General features: G+C 38.7%; 7 protein-coding genes, 1 non-coding gene and 2 pseudogenes across 16 annotated transcripts; 4 read left to right on the top strand and 6 right to left on the bottom strand.

Moving 5' to 3' along the window:
• The first annotated feature begins 387 nt into the window (after positions 1-387).
• LOC104731700 (cellulose synthase A catalytic subunit 8 [UDP-forming]) lies at positions 388-4591 on the top strand. 2 transcript variants are annotated; one of them, XM_087479476.1, is made up of 12 exons: positions 388-778; positions 858-937; positions 1012-1063; positions 1166-1337; positions 1432-1704; positions 1793-2138; positions 2218-2355; positions 2439-2564; positions 2652-2864; positions 2953-3396; positions 3481-3834; positions 3918-4591. In XM_087479476.1, exons 1-12 carry the CDS (start codon positions 601-603, stop codon positions 4503-4505), a joined length of 2964 nt encoding a protein of 987 aa, XP_087335602.1. In that variant the 5' UTR covers positions 388-600; the 3' UTR covers positions 4506-4591. The 2 variants fall into 2 exon arrangements, with proteins under 2 accessions (XP_087335602.1, XP_019088868.2); XM_019233323.2 differs by lacking the exon at positions 388-778 and having other exon boundaries at positions 840-937.
• Positions 4592-4778: 187 nt separating this feature from the next.
• On the bottom strand, positions 4779-6388 carry LOC104731699 (transcription factor MYB98). Its single transcript, XM_010451167.2, has 3 exons — positions 5691-6388; positions 5358-5484; positions 4779-5262 (listed from the first exon to the last, which is right to left on the bottom strand). The coding sequence occupies exons 1-3, from the start codon at positions 6386-6388 to the stop codon at positions 4780-4782; spliced, it is 1308 nt and encodes a 435-aa protein (XP_010449469.2). The 3' UTR covers position 4779.
• Positions 6389-8906: 2518 nt separating this feature from the next.
• LOC104733691 (uncharacterized) lies at positions 8907-11796 on the top strand (annotated as a pseudogene).
• A 280-nt stretch (positions 11797-12076) lies between these two features.
• Positions 12077-12553, bottom strand: LOC147930496 (uncharacterized). Its single transcript, XM_087476897.1, has one exon. It carries the CDS (start codon positions 12551-12553, stop codon positions 12077-12079), a length of 477 nt encoding a protein of 158 aa, XP_087333023.1.
• Positions 12554-13238: 685 nt separating this feature from the next.
• Positions 13239-15187, top strand: LOC104731701 (receptor-like protein 51). The gene has a single exon (XM_010451169.3). It carries the CDS (start codon positions 13554-13556, stop codon positions 14859-14861), a length of 1308 nt encoding a protein of 435 aa, XP_010449471.1. The 5' UTR covers positions 13239-13553; the 3' UTR covers positions 14862-15187.
• Positions 15188-15244: 57 nt separating this feature from the next.
• On the bottom strand, positions 15245-18353 carry LOC147930497 (pentatricopeptide repeat-containing protein DOT4, chloroplastic pseudogene; annotated as a pseudogene). Its single transcript, XR_015575180.1, has one exon. The product of XR_015575180.1 is annotated as a pentatricopeptide repeat-containing protein DOT4, chloroplastic pseudogene (transcript).
• Positions 18354-18362: 9 nt separating this feature from the next.
• Positions 18363-19553, top strand: LOC104731704 (uncharacterized). Of its 6 annotated transcripts, none has more exons than XM_087479478.1 (4): positions 18408-18549; positions 18679-19015; positions 19137-19196; positions 19290-19553. In XM_087479478.1, the coding sequence occupies exons 2-4, from the start codon at positions 18748-18750 to the stop codon at positions 19382-19384; spliced, it is 423 nt and encodes a 140-aa protein (XP_087335604.1). In that variant the 5' UTR covers positions 18408-18549; positions 18679-18747; the 3' UTR covers positions 19385-19553. The 6 variants fall into 6 exon arrangements, with proteins under 6 accessions (XP_010449476.1, XP_087335604.1, XP_010449478.1 ...); XM_010451175.2 differs by having other exon boundaries at positions 18409-18549; positions 18683-19015; XM_087479477.1 differs by having other exon boundaries at positions 18410-18549; positions 18686-19015.
• Positions 19542-21005, bottom strand: LOC104731703 (large ribosomal subunit protein uL5z). Of its 2 annotated transcripts, XM_010451171.3 has the most exons (5): positions 20687-21005; positions 20496-20603; positions 20292-20334; positions 20004-20199; positions 19542-19907 (listed from the first exon to the last, which is right to left on the bottom strand). In XM_010451171.3, the coding sequence occupies exons 1-5, from the start codon at positions 20687-20689 to the stop codon at positions 19709-19711; spliced, it is 549 nt and encodes a 182-aa protein (XP_010449473.1). In that variant the 5' UTR covers positions 20690-21005; the 3' UTR covers positions 19542-19708. The 2 variants fall into 2 exon arrangements, with proteins under 2 accessions (XP_010449473.1, XP_010449472.1); XM_010451170.3 differs by lacking the exon at positions 20687-21005 and having other exon boundaries at positions 20496-20609.
• Positions 20852-20924, bottom strand: TRNAE-CUC (transfer RNA glutamic acid (anticodon CUC)). The gene has a single exon. It is a non-coding gene; the product is annotated as a tRNA-Glu (tRNA).
• Positions 21006-21079: 74 nt separating the features above from the next.
• On the bottom strand, positions 21080-24493 carry LOC104731705 (shaggy-related protein kinase eta). The gene is made up of 10 exons (XM_010451177.3): positions 24141-24493; positions 23354-23449; positions 22927-23259; positions 22754-22828; positions 22603-22659; positions 22367-22507; positions 22228-22278; positions 22052-22147; positions 21878-21961; positions 21080-21789 (listed from the first exon to the last, which is right to left on the bottom strand). The coding sequence occupies exons 1-10, from the start codon at positions 24153-24155 to the stop codon at positions 21592-21594; spliced, it is 1146 nt and encodes a 381-aa protein (XP_010449479.1). The 5' UTR covers positions 24156-24493; the 3' UTR covers positions 21080-21591.
• Between the last annotated feature and the right edge of the window lie 47 nt (positions 24494-24540).

Raw genomic sequence — 24540 nt, forward strand, 5'->3', positions numbered from 1 at the left:
TTTTCTTGTCCCACAAAGATTGATGTTTTGTAGATTTTAAGAAGTAATCATTGAAAATATTTAAATTTTTGTATTGCTATTGGTTTATTTTTTCTCTCTCTACCAAAAAGTAATTATAAATTAATTTACAAATAAAACTAAATTTTTTCTTAAAATGTGTGAAAATGTCAAAACATCAATCTTTATGAGACAGAGGGGGAGTAAAAAAGTTAGCTTGATAGAGAAAGTATGGTGACGCTTAGGAGGCAAGCAAGTATCTACCGCTGGTTAGAGACAAAGATATGTGTCACCCCTCTCAACTGAAACTTTCCTTCACTTTCCCGCAAAAATCATTTCAATTTATCATCTTTCCCAGCCAAAGCAGAGTGTTGTGTTAGCTTACCCATCAGCTTTCTCAGAAAGAAACTTCTCAACTTCCGATTTTTTTTATTTTTACAATCCACCAAACTTTGTTTAATCTTCCTTTTTCCCTCCCCTTACAAAACCTCAACTCCATGGCTTCTCAAACTCGTTACCGATCCAAATCTCAATCCCTAATTAGGGTTTTGTTTTTTTCCTTATATCTTTCTCTCTCTGTTCTCCAAACAGGGGAAATCGAAGATGATGGAGTCTAGGTCTCCGATCTGCAACACTTGTGGCGAAGAGATTGGTGTTAAATCAAACGGAGAGTTCTTTGTTGCTTGTCACGAGTGTAGTTTCCCGATCTGCAAAGCTTGTCTTGAGTATGAATTCAAAGAAGGTCGACGAATTTGCTTGCGTTGTGGCAATCCCTACGATGGTAGTAAATCATATAATTTGCAAATTTTTCTTCAATATGTTTGCAACTTTTTCGTTAATAGTTTTGGTTTCTTTCTCAGAAAATGTGTTTGATGATGTTGAGACAAAGGCATCTAAAACTCAATCCACCATTGCAACACATATCAACAACACTCCTCAGGTGCGTGTCCTAAGATATTATTAGTTTATGTCTTAACTGGATTTTGCAAAAACTGATTTTTTTGGGGTTTGCAGGATTCTGGGATTCATGCTAGACATATAAGTACAGTTTCCACAATTGACAGTGGTAAGAGAACTAAGAATCAAAATCCAAATTTTTTCATCAAAACGTATTGATGAGGTTTAAGTAGTTTAACTAATTTTAAGATATGTGATTTTGTTGTTGAAGATCTGAATGATGAATATGGGAATCCAATATGGAAGAACAGAGTTGAGAGCTGGAAAGACAAGAAAGACAAGAAGAGCAACAAGAAGAAGAAGAAGAAAGATGCAAAAGCAACCAAACCTGAAGAACATGATGCTCAGATTCCTCCTCAACAGCACATGGAAGATATGCCACAGTAAGCACATCCTCGTACTAATCAAATCTAACGGTTTATGTTGTCATCAGAAAGCTTGAGACTTTGGTTTGGTCTGTGCCATTTGTATTCTCAGGAACACAGAGGCTGGTGCTACAGATGCGCTTTCAGTTGTGATTCCTATTCCAAGGACAAAGATCACTTCATACAGGATCGTCATCATCATGCGGTTGATCATCTTGGCTCTGTTTTTCAACTACCGTATCACTCATCCTGTCGATAGCGCTTACGGTTTATGGCTAACATCTGTGATATGTGAGATTTGGTTTGCTATTTCATGGGTGTTGGATCAGTTCCCTAAATGGTCTCCTATTAACCGAGAAACTTACATTGATCGCTTATCCGCAAGGTACACATCTTTCAGAACCGTAATATTCTTCTGTATGAGGTAGTACAATTCTTGAAGTCTTATGAAATCATTTGTCAAAACTATGCAGATTCGAAAGAGAAGGCGAGCAATCACAGCTTGCAGCTGTAGATTTCTTTGTTAGTACAGTTGATCCATTAAAGGAGCCACCTTTGATCACTGCAAACACGGTTCTTTCGATCCTCGCTTTAGACTACCCCGTGGATAAAGTCTCTTGCTATGTATCTGATGATGGTGCAGCGATGCTTTCGTTTGAGTCTTTGGTTGAGACAGCAGATTTTGCTAGGAAATGGGTACCTTTCTGCAAAAAATACTCAATCGAGCCGCGAGCTCCCGAGTTTTACTTCTCGCTTAAGATCGATTACTTGAGGGATAAGGTTCAACCTTCTTTTGTTAAAGAACGTAGAGCTATGAAAGTAAGTAAGCAAGGTGGCTCATAACATTATCAAACAAACTGAAATTGAAAACTTATCTTTGTTTGTGTCTTTGTTGTAGAGAGACTATGAGGAGTTTAAGATCAGAATGAATGCTTTAGTCGCCAAGGCTCAAAAGACACCAGAAGAAGGATGGACAATGCAAGATGGAACCTCTTGGCCTGGAAACAATACTCGTGACCATCCCGGGATGATTCAGGTTTGCTATGTCTTACATTCAAACATGTCTTAAGAAGATACTTGTTGAGTTTTCTTCTGAACCTTTTATCTTCTTTCTTGTAGGTCTTCCTTGGATATAGCGGTGCTCGTGACATTGAAGGAAACGAACTTCCAAGATTAGTTTACGTCTCTAGAGAGAAGAGACCTGGATATCAACATCACAAGAAGGCCGGGGCAGAGAACGCATTGGTAAACTTTTGAATTTTATGTTATTTTTCTAACAGAAAACTTAACATTACATATTGTAACACAATCCTAGTGATTTTGGTTTTGTAGGTGAGGGTGTCTGCGGTTTTAACGAATGCTCCATTCATTCTTAACCTTGATTGTGATCACTACGTCAACAATAGCAAAGCCGTGCGTGAAGCAATGTGCTTTTTAATGGATCCTGTTGTTGGTCAAGACGTTTGCTTTGTTCAGTTCCCACAGAGATTTGATGGAATCGACAAGAGTGATCGATATGCTAACCGCAACATAGTTTTCTTTGATGTAAGTATTCAAACTCATATGCTCATATACTCAAGCAAGTTTTGGGCTTTCTTCTGATATCTTGTGGTTTCTGATTTGGTGATTTCAGGTTAATATGAGAGGACTTGATGGGATTCAAGGTCCAGTTTATGTTGGTACTGGTACTGTCTTTAGAAGACAAGCACTTTACGGATATAGTCCACCTTCTAAACCAAGAATGTTACCACAATCTTCATCCTCGTCTTGTTGCTGTCTAACTAAGAAGAAACAACCTCAAGATCCTTCCGAGTTATACAAAGACGCAAAGCGAGAAGAACTCGATGCTGCAATCTTTAATCTTGGAGACCTAGATAACTACGATGAGTACGAGAGATCAATGCTGATCTCACAAACAAGCTTCGAGAAAACGTTTGGTCTCTCTGCGGTTTTCATCGAGTCTACTCTAATGGAGAGTGGCGGTGTTCCTGACTCTGTAAACCCCTCAACGCTCATTAAAGAAGCTATTCATGTCATTAGCTGCGGATATGAAGAGAAATCCGAATGGGGAAAAGAAGTAAGTTCTGTTTTCTTGGGACTAAAGTTATCAAAGATCTTATCTTTGGAATCTTTTGTTAATAAATTCATTCTGTTTTCGCAGATCGGATGGATTTACGGATCAATCACGGAAGACATTTTGACAGGTTTCAAGATGCATTGCCGCGGATGGAGGTCCATTTACTGTATGCCATTAAGACCAGCTTTTAAAGGATCTGCTCCAATCAATCTATCAGATAGGCTTCACCAGGTTCTGCGTTGGGCTCTTGGTTCAGTTGAGATCTTCCTAAGCAGGCATTGTCCTCTCTGGTATGGTTGCAGCGGAGGCCGCCTCAAGTTGCTCCAGAGATTAGCTTATATAAACACTATTGTTTATCCATTCACTTCTTTGCCTCTGGTTGCTTACTGTACTCTTCCTGCTATCTGCCTTCTCACCGGCAAATTCATCATCCCAACGGTAACTTACTCAACACTTCATACTACTATTTGTGTCTTGAACACTCTAATGATTTGATATTTGCTTGCTGTTCGTTATTGCAGCTATCAAACCTAGCAAGCATGCTGTTTCTTGGTCTCTTCATATCAATCATCTTAACGAGTGTCCTCGAGCTTCGATGGAGCGGAGTTAGCATCGAAGACTTATGGAGAAATGAACAGTTTTGGGTTATTGGAGGTGTCTCAGCTCATCTCTTTGCTGTTTTCCAAGGATTCCTCAAAATGCTCGCTGGTCTCGACACAAACTTCACAGTCACGTCGAAAACAGCAGACGATCAAGAATTCGGTGAGCTGTACATTGTCAAATGGACAACTCTCTTGATCCCTCCGACATCACTTCTCATAATCAACTTGGTCGGAGTCGTTGCTGGATTCTCTGATGCTTTAAACAAAGGTTATGAAGCTTGGGGACCTTTGTTTGGGAAAGTATTTTTCGCCTTTTGGGTGATTCTTCATCTTTATCCTTTCCTCAAAGGTCTTATGGGAAGACAAAACAGAACACCCACCATTGTTATTCTCTGGTCTATCTTGCTTGCTTCTGTGTTTTCACTTGTTTGGGTTCGTATCAATCCTTTCGTCTCCAAAACCGATACGACCTCCCTTTCTCTGAACTGTCTTTTGATCGATTGCTAAGAGAATATGTTTGTATTTTGAACGATGGATGATCTGTTTTTGGTTGTTTTATAAATTTTTCCTCCCTTGTGAGAGAAGTTATCTCATATAATTGCTTGAGACACAAGTTAAGTAATGTTCTTATCTTAGCAGCAAGTTAGGTTTTATTATTATTTCAACTTACAACATGTATTAAAACAAAGTGTTTTATATTTTTCATATTATTAATGTTTGGTGGAATCTGTCTCGTAGAAGGAAAAAGAAAACCAAAAACGCAACAAGAAAGAAATACAAATCAGATTCCGTGAACAAAAGCATCAATGTCAGGCTGAGGAATGTCATCAAGCAAAGAGTCAATGCTACATCCTTCCTCAAGCAGCTTCTCATTGAATCCAAAATCATCAGTAAACACACATTCAGGCACAACCCTGTCTTGTCCATAAATCTCCTCTTGTTCCTTCTTCTTCTCCTCAACCGCGGCAATTACAACATCCTTCTTCTTGTTACTCTCTCTGCGTCTACCTCTTGCAGGAACAGATGTAGCCGACAGAACTCCCAAATTCAAGCTCTTGATGTAGTCCTGCAACAGAGAAGGTCTCGGATACTTAGATCTACACTTTCTTTTAGAGAACTGTCTTCGTTTTGTGGCGTTCCAATGGTTCTTGATTGAGTTCTCTGTTCTTCCGGGGAGTCTTTTCGCAATCTCTGCCCATTTGTTTCCAATCTCTTTGTGGAATTCTATCAACACTCTGTCCTCTTCTTCACTCCATGTCTCTTTCTGCAAAATTATTTAGATTAGTCCTCCTAATATCATTATCATAAGTTTCCTTAATCATCATTACACTTACGATTCAGTTAGCTACTAGTTAATACCTTGATGTCAGGTCTCAAATGGTTATGCCACCTCTCCCTACATTGTTTCCCGATCCTTCCCGGTAACACTTGAGCGATATGCGACCATTTACGCAATCCATGCTTCTCCACTAGTTGAATCAGTATCCTATTATAGCCGAAACAAGAAAACTTTAACTTAACTAAGTGTCACAAACTCCATATTATAGTTGTCATTAATCTTGCATAATCGTATAAATTATGAGTAGATCGCAATTCCACAAAAAGTGTAAAGGGTGCAATATTATAATATCATCAACAATTTTGATAATGTTAATTGGTTCTTAAGCTTTGTTATATATGTTAATAACAAACCTGTCTTCTTCAGAAGTCCATTGTCCTTTGACTAAGGTTGACGGTTTCTTTTCTTTCCATGATGATGATGAAGAAGAAGAAGACAACTTTCGTGTAAGATATGGTTTGGTCTTGTTGAAACTCGACGATGATCTATAACAATCATTATCTGCAGAAACACATGAAATTTCATCTGGCATCACGAAGTTCATAGCTGGTTTCATGGTCTCTGTAGGAGGGTAATCAAAAGGGATCATCCTCATCATCATCATGTTGTTTTGCTCCAAATCCATATGATCATTTTCATCGACCAAATTGATCTCTTGATGATGATGATGATGATGATGATTACGAGTGAAGTATGTTGGGTTTTCCGCTGCTTGGAAATGATGGTTCAGCAATTGTGGTTTTGATTCATAAAACTCGACCATGTTTTCTTGGTAAGAGCAATGCTCGAAAGGAGCATTGTTGATACAAGAAGACGTGGTTTGAAGACCTAGCAAATGGTTTGAAGATGATGAGCCATGGTGGTGATGATGATCAAACTGATGGTCATGGTCAAGATGGTGAAAATCTTGAAGAAAGCTTGTGGGTTTTGATTGGTCGACGACTTCGAATGGGAAATCTTCTTCTTTCATGTGTTCTTGATGATGATGATCACGTGTGAAGATGTTTTGGTTTAGAGGAACGAAACCACTCTCGTCGACAAAATTCTCCATTTTTTGGGAAAGGAGAAAAAAAAACTAATTAATTAGTACAAAAATTATGAAAAAAAAAAACTAGTGAAGTCTTCTTGAGGTCTTTGTGTTAACTTTGTTCTTCCTCGTATTTGTAAGGTAGGGGAAGAAAGAAAAAAGACATTTAATGTGTGTTTTTACTATACCCATAAATTTGTTATGGAATTGAAATCTAACGTTTGGAGTTTGTTGGTAGCATTAGTGTGATTTTTTAATATATATTGAATTAATTAAGTAATATCTTAAATGCTTAGCCATGTTAGTGTTTTTCTTAAGACATGTTTCAACATAAAAGTGAGGAAAAATGAAGTAAATTAATTTAACTTTAAACTTAATTAGTTTATGATGAGAAAGTAGAAAAAAAAAAGATATTACTAATTAAGTAAATATAGTTCAAGTTAATTGTTTATTTAGAATATATTAATCTGAATTTTGATGGAAATTAAAAATCAAGTTAGAAAATGTGAGATTATAATCTTTGTTGACGTTACACATTAGGTGTTGTTGAATTTGGGGTAAACATAGTTGAATGTTTGTGAAAACGCTAGGAGAAAATTTAATCTAGTTTTTAATGTGTTAACAACTCATTAATTGTCAATATTTTAATTGTGTTTAGTTAATTGCTCATAAGTGTATTAATTTGGTCAACAAAAATGTAATTACCATTTTAAAGGCCAAGGACAAAAAGTGTATTGACCATTTAGCTCTAAGCTCTAAATTAATTGATTCAAAAAGAATAAATATCTGCTGTTTCACGTAAAAAGGAATAGTCTTACACTCTTACTTATATGGTATACTATACTAGATTTTGGCATTCGTAATATCTTATAAGTGTTTGTATTTTAATCTTTTAGTTTATAGTAGAACTTAATTGATGGGATAAAAACTTGATACATGAGTTGCATGAGCCCATCTAGCCCACGTGGTTGCTTGAGGCGTAAGTGATGTAGTGTTATCTTCTGCTAGCACGAGAACCGAAAACAAAAGTTTGAACCGGCGGAGAAAACTTTCATCAACATAAACTCGATAATATATGTGTGTGCGTGTGTGTTAATATACGTTGATTTGAGAATTATAACATGAGTGAGCATGTGCTATATTATGAGGAACTAGATTTTGTCGAGAAGATCATCAAACGCTTTAATGTCTCTTTTTTGTTGATATAAAATGTTTTTTATATTGAATGTCAAAAAAAAAAAAAAAGGATTTTATATATGTAAACTGATGGAGCAAGTGTTAACAATGTGAATAATGGGCAATGGTGTTTGTTTCGTTCAGTGTAAGTTAAGCCATTAACTTAGTTCATGTAGATTTTCTCTCAGTTAAGTCAAGTTTGTGTATGAACGTGTACAACTTAATTAGTTCATAAGTTCATCTAAATCTGAGTTCTGTCCGAAACTTTATACTGAAGACCTTTATTTATTTATGTATGCGGGGTTACCAAAAAAAAAAAAAAAGAGATGATTCCTATGATATTCTTCTTGTCTCCACTCAATGCATAAGGACTGGACAGCTGCTAAAATCGATGAAGTTTCTTTCTTTTACAAAAGTAAAATCAACAGACAGTTATTACTATTATACATTTACACGATCCAATCCGAGCAGAGCATATAAATTGTCCGCTAAAATAGCATTTGATACAAAAAAGCCAAAAAATACCCCAAGTTATTTTAATTTGGAAGTTTAATACCCAATGGTTTTGCATTGGAATAAAAATACCCTATGTATTTCTTTGTTGTTTTTTAAATCATGATGTTGTATTGGTTTGTTGAATCAAACATCCGACTTAACAGACGTTAATTTGATTAACGGATTCTCTTAACCGGGTTAATTAAACCAAACACGTGGGTAATTGGGGGTAAACGAATTACACTGTTGCCCTCACTCTTATTTCTCTTAATTCGATTTCCCCCAAATTGACAAACCCTAAAAACAAAAATCCCCAATTTCTTTCTCTTTCTTCGTGTGTCTTCTTCTTTCGCGAGTGATGATGAGTGAAGGCGTTTGATTTAGCGGATTTGGCTCAGCGTGAGTTCGAGATTATCGCGGAGATGAGGTATGTCGATTTAAGTTAATAGGGTTTGGGTTCTTAATTAATCGCAGTTTTATAAATCGATTTCAAAATTGGGTTTGATGGGATTTTAGGGTTCGATTCGAAGTCAATTTCAATTTAGTGGTTGATTCGAAGTCGATTTCAGTTAATAGGGTTTGGGGTTCTTTGTTAATCGCAATTTTATAAATCGATTTCAAAATTGGGTTCGATGGGATTTTAGGGTTCGATTCGCAGTCGATATCAATTTAGTGGTTGATTCAAGTTATATTTAGTGGTTTATTAGTTGATTCGAAGTCGATTTCAGTTTTTAGAGATTTGTTACTAATCGTGAATGTTTTATTGTGGTGTGTAGTGCTTTCGAGTGTTTGAAGTGTAAAATACACTTTAGAGGGGATGTTTCATGGAAGGATCAAACATTCGACTACATAGGAGGGGATTCGAAAAGATATGTTAATAGACCCCGATTTGATGACATGGTCAATCTTTGGCGAGTTTTGCAAGGAGAACGAAGTTGATGGTGAAGTCGAAGAAGTTTGGTATAAGCTTCCACATGAGGATATAAGTTCATCAAGATCAATTGGCAAGGACAAAGATGGTGGGATAAGGGAGTTGTGTCGTGAAGCTATTATTGGTGGTGAAGTCGATATATACATCGACAATGGGGTTACTGTACCAGCACTGTTTCCTCTGTCAAATGAGGATGTTGTAGATGAGGAAGAGGGAGTAGAAGCTGATGCTGATGAGGGTGACCATGGTGATCGAGTAGAGGAAGAGAGACATGATGATGGAGTAGATCCAGTAGAGGAAGGAAGGCATGATGATCCTCGGTTTTCAGCATTTTTTGAAGAAATTAACAGTGGAAGACAACATGGGGATGAGGCATCAGTTGGGGGTGAAGCTGCAGTTGAGAATGAAGCAGCAGGTGTTAATGAAGCAGCAGGTGTAGATGAGGAAGAAGCTGTAGATGAAGATGAATTTGAGAGACAGTGTTTTGATGCTGAGCGTCCAGATCATCTAATGGACACTGACGATGAATGGGATGCATACGACGAGGAGGAAAGGGTGACAGCAAGAGCTAAATACACGAAGGATAAATAACCTTATTTGTGGTTATTGCAGAAGTTTCACAGTGGAGAAGACTTCAAGGATCAACTTTTGCGGTATGTGTTGAAGACTAACTATGATGTGAAGCTGTGTAGATGGGGTGCATCAAAGTTGGCCGCTATATGTACCCATAAGAAGTGCACATGGAAGATATACTGCTCTGCTCATAAGCGCACAAGTAAATGGATAGTTCAAAGCTATGCCAGTACTCATAACCATGGTCTGAGTGGGAAAGCTAAGATGTTGAAACAAGGGGTTATTGCGAGAATGTTTAGAGATGAAGCTAGAAGACGACCGGGATTGAGGTGGACTGACATCAAAGATGAGATAATGATGAGGTACACACTCTCAGTGTCTAAGTGGATATGTCAAAAGGCAAGGAGGATGGCATTAGATATGGTGATAGCAACACAAAAAGAACAGTTTGCGAGACTCTGAGATTATGAGGCTGAACTGAAGAGGTCAAATCCGAATACACATACAAAGATTGTGACTATCCCTCAAGCATCTGGTAAGCAACAGTTTGACAAGTTTTACATTTGTTTTGATGCTTTGAGAAGAACATGGAAGAGTTGCTGTCGGCCTATCATTGGACTTGATGGGTCATTCCTGAAATGGGAATTGAAGGGTGAGATTTTGGCGGCTGTTGGGCGAGATGCAGATAATAGAATCTATCCTATTGCTTGGGCAATAGTTAGAGTGGAGGACAATGACTCATGGGCCTGGTTTGTTGAGAAGCTAAAGAAGGATTTAGATTTGGGTTTAGGTAGTGGTTTGACAGTGATATCTGATAAACAGAAGGGGTTAATTAATGCTGTTGCTGACTTACTGCCTAATGCAGAGCATAGGCATTGTGCTCGACACATATATGCCAATTGGAGAAAGGCACATGGGGACTACTCTCATGAAGGTTATTTCTGGGCTATTGCATATAGTCCAGTAGAGGGAGATTATCGGTTTAATATGAGAGCTTCGAAAGCTTATGATGAAGCTGCACATGATGATTTGCTGAAAACAGAACCACATACTTGGTGCAGAGCCTTCTTCAGCGGGCATTCTAGTTGTGAGGACGTTTGCAATAATCTATCTGAGAGCTTCAACCGAACAATCAAAGACGCAAGAAAGAAGCCAGTTATTAATATGCTTGAGGATGTTAGGAGGCAAACAATGAAGCGTATATCAAAGAGACGTGATAAGACTCTCAAATGTCAAACTAGGTTCCCACCTCACATTATGGAAATTGTAGAAGCCAATCGCAAACATGCCAAGTTCTGTTCAGTTCTCAAAAGTAGTGAGAATGTCTATGAGGTTTTAGAAGGAAGTGGTAGCTTTGTGGTCAATCTTCTTCGTAGGAGTTGTGCTTGCAACCAATGGAATCTGACAGGCATACCTTGTCCTCATGCAATGTATGTCATAACTGAGCACAATCGTGATGCAGAAGAGTAAGTTTGTTAATTACCCTTGAAATTCATACTTTGTTTCATTAGAAGTGTTTGACCATGTATTGTTTATCCTTTTCTTTTGTAGCTATGTGGATACAAAGTTTCTGACAACCGTTTGGCAAGCCAACTACAAAGACAACATCGAACCTGTAAATGGAGAAAGATTGTGGATTGGAACAGATAAAGGGGCTATTGAAGTGCCTGACAAAAGAAAAAAACGTGGGCGTCCTAAGAAGTTTGCTAGGATCAAGGAACCAGGTGAATCATCCAATCCGTCCAAGGCTACAAGGGAAGGACAAACCGTAACTTGTACAAATTGCAAGCAACCAGGTCATAATAAAGGCACTTGCAAAAATGCCTTTGTACAACCAGCTCCTACTCGCAAAAGAGGGAGACCGAGAAAGCGACTGGTAAGTTTGATTATTGGTTGTTTTTGTTTATTACAACTTTCTGTTTGTGACATTTTAGTGTTTGCTGCTTAGGATAATGATGATCCATGGAGGATACACAATGCACCAAAGAGGTGGCAGCATGCTCAAAGCCAGTCCACTCCAACTGTTTCTCAAAGTCAATCCACAGAACAACCACAACATTCAAGTGCTCCTGCAGCTGGTAGAGGACGTGCTCGGGGACGTCCTCCGGGAACTAAAAATGGTGAAGGCAAGGGTCGTGTCAAAGCTCGGGGTAAAGGACGTGGCAAAGGATCGGATGAAGCTCCTAAACCGCCAGTTTTCTTAATGTCTCCATGGACTGACAAAGTCTTTGATGTTTGGCAACCCAAAAAAAACTAACTTGATGTGTTCTATGTTCTTAATGATTAGGATGATGATGTCTTTAGGATGATGATGTCTTTAGGATGATATTTTTGTGGGATCCTTGTTTTTTTTTTTTGTGGGATCCTTGTAATGTTCTCAAACATAACGGCTCTTTTGGATCAATGGTACTGATTTTTAGGAAATTTTTGAAGATAGCATCAAACAAAGATTAACCATACAACAGATTAACCATACAACAGACTAAACAACAACAACAATATCAAACAACAACAACAACTCAACTCAAGATACCCTACTACTTTCCCAACCCAAGTATCATCGCAATTACCACAATGAATCCTCCCCAAGACAACACAATGAACTGTCGGAGCATTTTCTCTCTCTCAGTAGCTGCCTTAACTTCATTTTCAAGCTGATTCTTCTCTTGCTCGTATTTGATGACTAACCCACTATGCATCGTCGTCGTCGCAACACTCACACCATGTTCATTCATGGCCTTTAGAGATTCTTTAAGCACTTTTATTTCATCTTTGTGACGACGAATCTCATCTCTAGCTTCTAATAAGCTAATCTTCTGCCAACCATACGGCTTTTCTTCATCTGCCCAACCAAAGAACCCATGAACAACACATCTGTAGAATCTTCTTCCTGGATTATCGTTTGTCCATGATTTTACAATGGTCGTCGCTTTTCCACAATTGCAGATAGGACCCCCAGACCATCGCCCTGAATTTGCATCAGACCCAGAACTTTGACTCATCACTCGCTCCATCACTCGCAAAAGAAGAAGACACACGAAGAAAGAGAAAGAAATTGGGGATTTTTGTTTTTAGGGTTTGTCAATTTGGGGGAAATCGAATTAAGAGAAATAAGAGTGAGGGCAACAGTGTAATTCGTTTACCCCCAATTACCCACGTGTTTGGTTTAATTAACCCGGTTAAGAGAATCCGTTAATCAAATTAACGTCTGTTAAGTCGGATGTTTGATTCAACAAACCAATACAACATGATGATTTAAAAAACAACAAAGAAATACATGGGGTATTTTTATTCCAATGCAAAACCATTGGGTATTAAACTTCCAAATTAAAATAACTTGGGGTATTTTTTGGCTTTTTTCCCCTTATTTATATACTCTTCTTTATAGATTTTGCATGAATGGTTACAATGAAACAGCGAAAAATGTAATGTAAAGCTACTAAAATAATCATGAGTCAGTAACAAAACTCTATCATCTTCTATGACAAATGAGACTATAAAAATGTTTTCGGGCCCAACTATCATTAACTAGTAATAAACAGTTTGAATGTTCAAATGAACTTTTTGGTAATTTATTTATTTTCGTGTGATAGAATCAGTTTACAAATGTACAAACCAAGCATTCCACACTTTTCCTTCTTGTCTTGGCCTTTTGATGTCAAAACTTGTCCGTATGGGTAAACACATTGCACAAACGTAAACAAAAGAATCCTTATCCACACTTTAACTAAACGAAAGCCTAAAAGAACCAATTAATGCAACAAAACAAAGTTCAAACTTCAAAGTACATTGTGAAAGAAAGTCCTATAAAAGAAGAAGATTAGGAAGAAGGTCAATGTCGTAATTAAACCCAAAACAGAAGCCTCAAAAGTAAACAAAACTCCAACTGTCACATGACCCATCTTTGAAAAATCCAATCTTTCTCTTCTTCTTTCTTTCTCTCTTTTACTTTCTCTGACACACTAGTTCCTTCTCTTTCTCAATCTCTCTCTCTTTCTCTCTCATTCTTCCACAATGAAACTTCCGTCATTACCGTTACTCCTCCTCCTCCTCCACCTCTCAGCCACTATCTCCGCCGCTCCTTCCCTCTCTCCAACTCCTGCTCCAACCATCTCTCCCATTCCACCTCTCAAAAAACCCTCTCCCTCCTCCTCATCTGCCCCATTAGACCCAAAACAACTCAAAGCCCTCGAATCTCTCAACATCCCCACCGTCAAAGATCCCTGCAACCACCGCCCAACCACCAAACCGACCTCCTCCTCCTCAGTCGTAACCTGCGACGCCAGCTCCCCATTTCGCCTCGTCACTTCAATCTCCTTCACGAATTGCTCCACCGATCTCTCTATCTCCACCACAGCACTCAGAGCTCTCTCCCCATCTCTCACATCTCTCTCTTTCCTCAACTGCCCATCTCTCTCCCCTCCTCCACGTCTCCCTAGCTCACTCCACTCCTTCACCGCCGTCTCGTCCTTCCTCCGCCACCGCAATGGCCTCTCCGGAGTCTTCCTAGCTCGTCTCGTTAACCTCACTGACCTCACCGTCTCCTCTGTTCCTGTCTCAACCTCTGGCCTCTTCGTAATCCTCGGAAACATGCGCAAGATCGTCTCTTTGACAATCTCACACGCGAATCTCTCCGGAAACATACCTAAATCGCTTCACTCCAATCTCACATTCATCGATTTATCAGACAACTTGCTCAAAGGCTCAATACCCACTTCGGTAACTCTACTCTCTAACCTAAAGTCTCTAAATTTATCCAAAAACTCCATCTCCGGCGACATACCCGACGGAATCGGAGACCTAATATCCCTAAAGAACCTATCTTTAGCCTCCAACAAGCTATCAGGACCAATCCCAGATTCCATCTCGTCGATTCCAGAGCTTACACACTTAGATCTGAGTGGGAACCAACTAAACGGCACCGTTCCAAGGTTCATCTCCAAAATGAAGCATCTCACTCACCTGAATCTTGCTAACAATGACTTACGTGGAGTCCTTCCCTTCAATGCGAGCTTCATCAAGAACCTCGAAGTCTTCAAAATCGGTGGGAACAGTGATCTTTGTTACAACCACACTGTTCTGTCGTCCAAGATGAAATTGGGTATTGCAAAGTGTGATAAACATGGTTTGCCTTTGTCTCCACCGCCTCAGAAAGAAGATTCGAATTCAGATTATGATTATGGTAATGAAGATGACACTAGTGAGAAGAAGAAAGAAGAGCACCATGGTCCTAATAAGGTTGTGCTTGGTGTTGCTATTGGACTTTCTTCTCTTGTATTCTTAATCATCTTCATGATCCTTCTCGCCAAATGGTGTGGTTGATTCAAGGTAAAGGTGTAATCTTTTTTACTTCTCATTCGTTCGTTCGTTAGTGAATACAGATAAAGCAAAAAAAGGCCTAATCTTTAAGAGTGGGAGATTAGGGTTCTTATGGGATGATGATTTTTTTGGAGAATAACCGAACCGGTTCTCCGCACTAATCCCGGTTTAATCTTCTTTGTTTTTCCTATTTTACATTTGATTTCACATTATATAGTGTTTGGTATTGTTATGAGATTTTGTTGTAATTTTAAGTGTATGTGGTTAAAAAAGGATTATTTTGTAATAATTATTGAATTATTCTTATCAATTATTTTTCTTCAACCAAACATGGTTCCTTATGACTTATGAGTTGTGTGTGTTTATATGTGTAAATACGGCACATGTGGTTGAACATGGTTCAACTGATCCAAATAAAGAAACGTGTCACTGGTTACAAATGATTGAAAGTTCTAACAAACACTTGAATGTGTAAAGTAATCGAGTAAATGATGGTGGTTATGTTTCCCTTTGAAGCAATGATACTATCATGAATAGATAGCTCCATCAAAGATCCAGCCTGTTCATGTTCTAAATGCTTCAATTTCAATGATTACATCAGGACCGTTCCAGCCTTAAACAATGTACTACAGTACATGAATCAAAACAGTTTGATTTTCACCAGAAACCTCTGCAAGAACAATGTCCATCTTTGAATTGGTGAAACCGGTTTGCATCTCTGAGGACAATTTCTCTTCTGGTTAACTTAGACATGAACTTGGCCATTTCGTGACAATCTCCACATACTCTTAGATTCTTAGTAACTCTAATGATCTTTCCATGTCCAGAGCTAAGAATCCCTAACGCCATTGCCAGTTTCTCACTATGACCACACAAAGCTTCTTCCTTTTCCATCTCTTCCGCATCTATCAATGCATATTTAGTCTGCGGTGAATGCCCTTCTTCTCTCATTCTAGCTCTTACTCTCCTTAAAAAAGCTTCAATCTGTTCAGTTTCCGGGTTTGAACTGTCTCCAGCTACAAAGATATTAACTTTACCCTTAATCTCTATCCAGCTACATCCCGGATTCTTCCTCAATCCGCGTTTCCCTATCCTCCTCCTTAGCCTTTTTACTTCTTCCCATTTCTCAGCTTCCGCGTAGATATTCGCCATGAGTACATAATATCCTGTGTTCTCTGGTTCAAGCTCAAAAACTTTCTCTGAGACTCTCTCAGCTAGCTTAACATCATGATGTATCCTGCAGCCACACAGCAACGCTCCCCAGATTGTAGCATCAGGCGGAATTGGCATGTTCTCGATGAACCTATAAGCTTTTGACAAGTCTCCGGTTCTTGCAAGCATGTCGACTATACAAGCATAATGTTCTACCGTTGGCTCGATCTTGCATTCATGTCTCATGATGTTAAAGAATCTCCATCCTTCATCCACTAGTCCTGAATGGCTACAAGCATACAACAAAGATACAAAGGATATTTCATCAGGCTCTATACCCGCTTGTCTCATTTGATTGAAAAGAGATATCGCTTCTTTTCCAAACCCGTGCATCCCATATCCAGCTATCATCACTGTCCATGAAACAAGATCCTTGGAAGCAATATCATCAAAGAGCATACGTGCAAGTAACAACGCTCCACATTTTGCATACATGTCTACAAGCGAATTAGCAACGTGCCTATCTGAGAAATACCCGTTTCGCATGATGTAACCGTGGATCTCTCTGCCTTTATCAAAAGCAGAAAGACTTGCACAAGCTGGAAGAACACACGCCACTGTTCTCTCATCAGGACTAAATCGCTTCTCTTCCAACAGCAAATTGAACAGGCTTAGAGCTTCATTGGCGTAACAGTTCTTTGAGAACCCACCAATAACAGTGTTCCACGAGATAATATCTTTCACACGCATCTCAGAGAACACTAGCTCCGCCTCTCGCATGCTTCCACATTTCGCATACATATCCATCAGAGCATTCGATACAAAGATATCAAATCCCATATCATTTTCCTTTATCCACTCATGCACTCGCTTACCTTCATCTAATAGCCGATTACGTGAACAGCAGTTTAAAACCGCAGTAACAGTATAAACATCAGGGCTAATACCTTCTTCCTCCATCTCTTCAAATAACTTCACAGCTTCACCAGCCAAACCTTCTCTAGCATAACCAGCAATCATGGAAGTATATGACACAACACTTCGATCACTCATCTCCGTAAACACAGCTTTAGCAGAGTCAAGATCACCACACTTGGAATACATATCAAGCAACGTATTACAAAACCGATCTTCTCTACTAAAACAAGCTTTCACTCCAAAACTATGGACAGCTCTACCTAATGAGATCAAACGTGAATCAGCACACCCTGCAAAAACGCTAACTATAGTAGCCAAATCAATATCAACTCCTGAAACCAACATCTTCACAAAAACAGACAGCCCTTTTTCAGCTAACCCGTTAGATACATACCCATTAATAATCGAATTCCAAGATATAACATCTCTCTCAGTCATTTCATCAAACACCTTACGTGCACTATCAACTCTCTGATTCTTCAAATAAAACGCCACCAGAGAATTCCCAACAGAGTTCTGATCTCCAAAACCTGATTTCAGAATATAACCATGAAGCTGCTCTCCTCCGTTAACACTTCGCAGAGACGAAAAGCTCTTTAAAATACAAGAAAAAGTATAGCTATCCATTTCAACACCCAAACTCATCATCTTCTTAAACAATACAATACTGCCACTGAAATCACCAGACTTTGCAAGCTCATTCATCAAAATATTCCAGAACAGAGGTTTCTCGATCTTAACCTGATCGAAAACTCGAGTCGCTTGTTTCAAATCTCCGCAGTTTGTGTACATGAGAGCTAGTTTCGATCCTAAACTCGAATCTATCACAAACCCATTACCACGGATAAAGGAATCAACTTCTTTACCATCTTTGAGAGATTTCGAATCGGAACAGAGTTGAAGAACAGAGCATAGAGTTCTCGGATCAATATCCCATTTTCCAGATACGCGGAGAAGCTTCACGGCGCTCTCTAGGTTCCCTGATTCGCAGAATCTTCGTAATCGAGTGTTCGCATCCGTTACGCTTATCGAATCCGAACAATCTGACACTGTTCTCAACGAGGCTCTATTAAAAATCACATCTTTTCTAACTCTAACGTCGCTTGCTACATTCTCCTTCTGGGTTTTGAACCGGTTATGAGAAGAAGAGAAACAGAAGCTTGACGAAGACAAATTCGCCATTAACATCGCCATCTCTCTCTTATCTTGCTCTACTCATCAGACAAGAAACCGCGGGAAAATTAAAATGATTGAATGCTTCAGTAAAAAAGTTGTTTCCGGAGGTTTAAGTTATGGTGAAGCAATAGCAGTGCCCACTCGAGAGCGATGTTTTTAAAAATGAATTCAAAGTTTAGACCTTTACTGTCCACAAGTTTCTGCGTAGCTGTAATTAGACCCCAAACATATAAAGGTGAGATTTTTTTTTTGTTTTGAGGATAAATTTTTGTTTTGTTGTTGTTGCAAAACCAAATAGAGAGAGAGAGAATCAAATTTTTCAGGGAAGGTCTCAGGAAGTAAAAAAAAAAAGCTATGGATTTGGCTCTTCATTCTCCTAGTGCTTACCCGTTGATCAAACAAGGATTCATGAGAGCCAAATCAACCAATCATCGTCCTGCTCGAGGTAATCGAAACTTCCCTATAGTTACAGTTTTTCTGAAATTTTCTCTAAGATTGTAGACTTTTGAGAAACAGATATTGTTTGGAATGTTTCGACTGCCTTGTTTCTGTACAGCTAACTGAATTTAGACAGATAGCAGATAAACTTTCGCCGCGGTTTGTGCTTCAATACTCATGCTTTGAGCTGAGTCTTTCAAGAGTCATGCTTCAAGAGAACCCTTTGTCTTCAATGGGAAGAGCAAATAAAGTATCTGTTTGTTGCAAGAAACCGTCTGATAGAGGAACTTCAAATCCGAGTAAATCTAACCAAGAGGAGATCATCTCTCTCTTGAAACGAATTCAATCTTCAATCTCCAAAGGAGAATCTCGGGGTGTTGAAGAGAAGAACCTCGATGAGTCTTCTGAGAGCAAGCCCTTGACCAAAGCTGTTCTTGACGTTCTTGAGAAATCAAGAAAGAAATCAACTGAGGGTAATCAACTATTCTCGATCAAATCCCAATCCATCTTCTTGCCATTTGTTGATATAAAAACCAATCCATCTTCTTGCCATTTGTTGATATAAAAACCAATCCATCTTCTTGCCATTGCTAGAGGTTCCTCGACCACCGTCTGGTTTCGTCAAGAGAACTCCTTCGGCCTCAGGTCCAAGAGGTAAGCTTCCAGTATCAATCAGCGATAAAGCTTTAGGAGAAATGACAAAGGAGGAAGAGAAAGCTTCACTGATAGAAACTATGAAACTTGCAGAACTCAAAGAAGTTGCAAAGAAGAGAGGAATCAAAGGATACTCAAAGTTGAGGAAGAGTGAACTACTAGAGCTCATCAGATCGTCCTATTTGTAATCTTGAGACGATATTATCTCTGAAATGCAAACCAGATAACAAATATGGTTGGAGTTGTTACATTTAGAAACCTATTCATGTAAAGTTGATAGATGTTCAAGAAGCTCAACCTTGTAAAGTATGGTTTTTCATGGCTGTTGTCAAACAAAGTTAATAATTGGTAACAAAACCCCAAAAATGGTTCATATCTCGAAGGTACTTGAAGATTCTTAACCAGAAGAAGTCAAAAAGGTTACCACAACAAGAAATCCTTACTATCCAGAATCGTAAATATAAGAACTTGAAACAGAGCTAACACCACAAAACAAAATAGCAAAAAACTCTTCAACCAGTGATGTTCTGAGACTTGTTGAGGATAACACCTTCATACTTAACCTGGAACCACTTCATGGCATCATCCTTAGTAACTCTATGTTGAATACCAACGCGAGCCTTGCATCTACGACGACGGGCAACACGGTATCCTGGGCGTTCAAGAACAACGTAGAAATCCATACCGTAGATACCGGTAGAAGGATCATACCTAAGAAAGAAATGCAGAATGATGAGAACATTCCCCCCCACAATCAAATTTGTTTCACTAAATCAGCCCATCATATGTCCTAATAACAACACTTACTTGATTCCAAGATCAATGTGCTCCTGGATACCGAATCCGAAGCAGCCAGTGTCACTGAAGTTCCTCCTCAAGAGCTCGTACTCCTTCACTTTCAAGCCACTCTCAAGAAGCTGCATTGCCTTCTCACCTCTCACGGTCACATAGCACGCAATCTTTTCATTACGTCTGATACCGAAGGACCTCACAGTGTACCTCGCTGTTTACAATAAAGACCACTCTAAATTAGAACTCTAAAAGTTACAGATATAACACATAAAAGATTCATTCTACATGAAGATGATCACATACCCTTGGAGAAGACAGGGGTTTGACCACTGAGCTGTTCCAAAACCTACAATTACCAAAACCCTCGATTAATATAAAATTTTCAATATCCAATACCTCAATGCGATCTATGAACTAACCCATTTCAAAGTAGCTAAAACGTAAAGGTCTCAGTTTTTTCCAGTGTTTCCTAGTAAATGATTAATCTAAGGGAAATAAAGAACGAACCTTGGAGGCACGAGTGAGACGATCACCACTCTCACCAACAGAGATGTTAAGAACGAGCTTCTGAACCTTAATATCCCTCATAGGGTTCGAGAGCTTCTTCTCCGACGCCTGCATCACGTAAACACACGATTAAAATCCAAAAATGAGAGGTACGAAGATATATCCATAGATCAAAAAGGATGAAACTTTACCATCTTGAAGACTCTGGATTCAAAATCGAGGGAGATGATCTAAAAAGAGTGGCAGACGAATTGCGTCGGCTGCGAAGTCTGATAGTTATATGAAAGACACTAGGGTTTCTTCCTCGAATGACAATGACGAAACTACCCCTTACCTAGGTTTAAAATACTAAAAATCTCTGTTGCCGGGATTCGAACCCGGGTCTCTCGGGTGAGAGCCGAGTATCCTAACCAGCTAGACTACAACGGATTGTTGTCTTCTAATAAGAATCTGAGATTTTAATTAAGATACTAAGCTCATTTTGTTATCACTTTTTATTCTGTTCTTTGTGAACTTTGATTGTTATGGTGAATCTTTTTACACAAGACAAGAAAAAGTTTTCAAGATTTGCATTTTTAAGAGACTTTTGAGTCATAAACAAACCATCTTCATTAAACTTGGTAACAAAATAGAAGAAGACAAACATTCAAAAGCAGAAAAAAAAAGAAGAGACCAAAGCAACCCCTTAAACTGCAGCAACTCCAGCCTTTTCCTCTCTTCATGGTAGACAGATGAAACACTTTGTATCACCTTCTGCTCAAACTTTTACTATATAAAAATATCTGAACTAAACTCATTTACATATGCAGAAACAAAAGAAGCAAAGAGGAGATTTTGTGTTTTTTTTTCACCAAATTCAAAAGGAGAGAAAGAAGCAAGCAGATACAACTGGAGGGCTTTTGTTTCAGCAGATTTGGGGAAGTTGGTTTGTAGCAGCTGACCATCAAACTTGTCTGAACAGAACATTTCTTGAACGAATTTGAGGAGGAAAAACTTCGAATTGTGTCCTCCGCATTGCCTTCAACAACTACTACCTTCTGGCTCGTGTAATGGTACATTATACATATAAAGTTGTTTTGTCTTTTGCAGATCCTTTTTATGTTCCAGATTGATTCAAGAAACTAAGACCCAATTGTCTCTTGATATGGTCTGGAATCAACTTGTTGACCAGTTCAGGTGATGCTCCAGCTACCTCTTGTTTGAAGTTGAAGAGAGGCGGGAATGGCCGTCCATTTGGTAGACGAGCGTTTGGTTCTCTGAGTTCATCAAAGAACGGATGTGCACAAGCTTCGAGCTGTAGTAATACGCAGAAGATCAAAAAAAAACATTAAGCACTCAATTTTTATTCTTATAGACAGAAGATATTTCAAGACAATGCTCACCGCGGTGCATCTAAGACTTGGAGAATATTGAAGCAGCCTTGATGCAAAATCAATCGCTTCTGGAGGCATCCTTTTGTGGAAGATCTAAATCAAAATGTAAATATGATTATGTTGATGTACTAAGTGGAGACTGCAACAAAAAATGTATGTAAAGAAGGAAAATAAAACACAAACCTTGTGCCAAGGGTGTGCCTTTATCTGTGGAAACCTAAAATCTGTGTAATGTGGATTCATACAACGGATCTCTTCTCGAGTTGGTGTACCAAGAACCTGTGACCAACAACTCCATACAATGAGGATTTGTAGCTAATAAATGTAACTTGCAATATATTGTTGTTAAGAATTCTTACCTTTATAATTTCAACGAGCTGATCCACAGCATTTTCTCCAGGGAACAACGGCTGTATAAAAGAAAAGATATCCTCAGGAACGAGTCCTACCGCAAATATACGGGAGGTTAAAGAAGCTAGTTACTGAAAAATTGTTTACCTGACCGAGAAGAAGCTCAGCAAGAACACAACCAGCAGACCAAATATCAATTGAAGTTGTGTACTCCGTGGCACCAAATATGAGTTCAGGTGCACGGTAGAATCGTGAACAGATGTAAGATATGTTGGCTTCACCTTTAACCTGAAGCAACAGTAAATTTTCAACGGTCAGTGGCAAGATCACACAAAACAACAAACGCCATAAGCCGAAAGAGTTCATATGTCCCGAAGTCTTACCAGCTGTTTGGCACTGCCAAAGTCACAGATCTTGACTTGATGAGTAAGAGGATCAACCTGTGTATAAAGAGACCAGAAGAGATACATTAACAACGAAAGAACAAAGAGATGAAACAATACATAGAGCTGAATCCTGAATGTAAATGCATACCAGAAGATTTTGAGGCTTCAGATCTCTGTGACAAACTCCAGCAACGTTGTGAATATAGGCAAGTCCCCTGAAGATCTGACATGACAAAACGATGTATAGTATCAGCATAAGTACAAATTTATGTACTTCACTTATGTAAACAGAAGATGGCAAAGTGTGTTGTTGGTTGTTACCTGGTACATGTAAAGTTTAACATAGACAAGCGGCATTCTTTGGTTAGCACTGCTATAATGTTTGAGAACTCGATACAAGCTCTCAGGGACATACTCCATAACCAAATTAAGGAATAGCTCATCTTTACTTGTGGTCGAAAAGAAGCAATGCTTCAAACAAACCACATTTGGATGATCCATCACACGCATCAACTGAAGCTCTCGGTTCTTGTATCTTCTGTCTTGCAAAACCTTCTTTATCGCCACGGTTTCTCCAGTCTCCAAACATTTAGCTTGGAAAACTATTCCGAACGAGCCTGTACCTACAACTCGCTCCGCCATGTAACTAATTGTCTAACAAAAACATAGGAAATAAATATCTTGGTTAAGAACAACAAATCTTGCATACACATTAAAGTGTATCTACTTAGTTTAAGCCTGTCTATACCTGTTTTGGTTCACCATTTTTGCCTCCGATTGTGGTGGAAATTATATGACCAGTGACTTGATCATGTCCACCATCAACTACAGCATCAGGCATCTCCTGCAAAAGACAAGAATCAAGGTCAATAAAAACGCAAGTAAACCATAGATTCCGCCATTAACAAAAGCTAAAAGGATAATGCTCGTCTGAGAATCAAAAGCCTAAAGAAGGAAACTTTATCCTAAAAAGAGTGGTTTAGAAATAGCCGTTACGCAGAATGAATCTGATTTTAGTAAATAAAAACATGTACTTTTTTTTGTCACGCGAGAAGAAAGGTAAAACAAAATAAAACTAGAAGGAATGAATCTATTGCTCAATTCTGGATCTAGTAACTTCTACAAACTGTGGATTCAATTACAGATCGAGCCAAAATAGACATCAATAAATCCTCAGCAACAGCAACGCTACTGATTTGGAAAGTCAAAAGATGCTCAATTTACACAACTCAGGAGATACAAATCAGTTATAAAGAACTTTTTTCCCCTCAGAACTCAAACCCATTGAGAGCAGGCCATGTCTAGAGCTAACTCAAAAAAGGTAAAAGCTTTGGACAAACCCAGTACTCAAAAAAAAAAAAAAAACCCTTCAAGTTCAAAGAGTACTAAAACTAATAAGACTTCTTTACAAGAACAAGAACTCTCAAAAAGACCAGTACTTGAAAGGGCCAAAAAAAAAATGTGGAAAAACAAAATAAAAAAACAGGATCTTATACTATCTGAAAGACAGCAAAAAGGAACACAAGTAGGTTTACCTTATCGTCAGCCATGGCGATAGATAGAGAGACACAGAAGAAGAGAAAGAGAGAAAGAGAGAGAGGGAGAGTGGATTTGAGAGAGAGAGAGAGAGAGAGAGAGAACAAATGAGTTTCAATCAGTTTGGTTGGTAATGATGATCATGGTGGAGAGAGAGAGAGAGAGAAGCCGCAAGATGAGAAAGAAAGAAAAAGGGAAGAGAGAGAAAGGAACAAGAGCATGTGAATCCAGCTCTCTTTCTCGCTCCTATTATCTCCCCTTCCCTTTGCTTTCCGTTTTCTTCGCCATCTCCTTTCTTTCGTGTTTTTTTTTAATTGTTTTATTTCTTTTTTTGGTTTGTTAAGACGAAATTACAAAAACATCCTCGGGTTCGTTGTTTAATTACGAAGACAGACAGGG

The sequence above is a fragment of the Camelina sativa genome, chromosome 12 (genome assembly GCF_030686135.1).
Source record: "Camelina sativa cultivar CO46 ecotype springtype chromosome 12, ASM3068613v1".
Classification (NCBI taxonomy): Eukaryota; Viridiplantae; Streptophyta; class Magnoliopsida; order Brassicales; family Brassicaceae; genus Camelina; species Camelina sativa.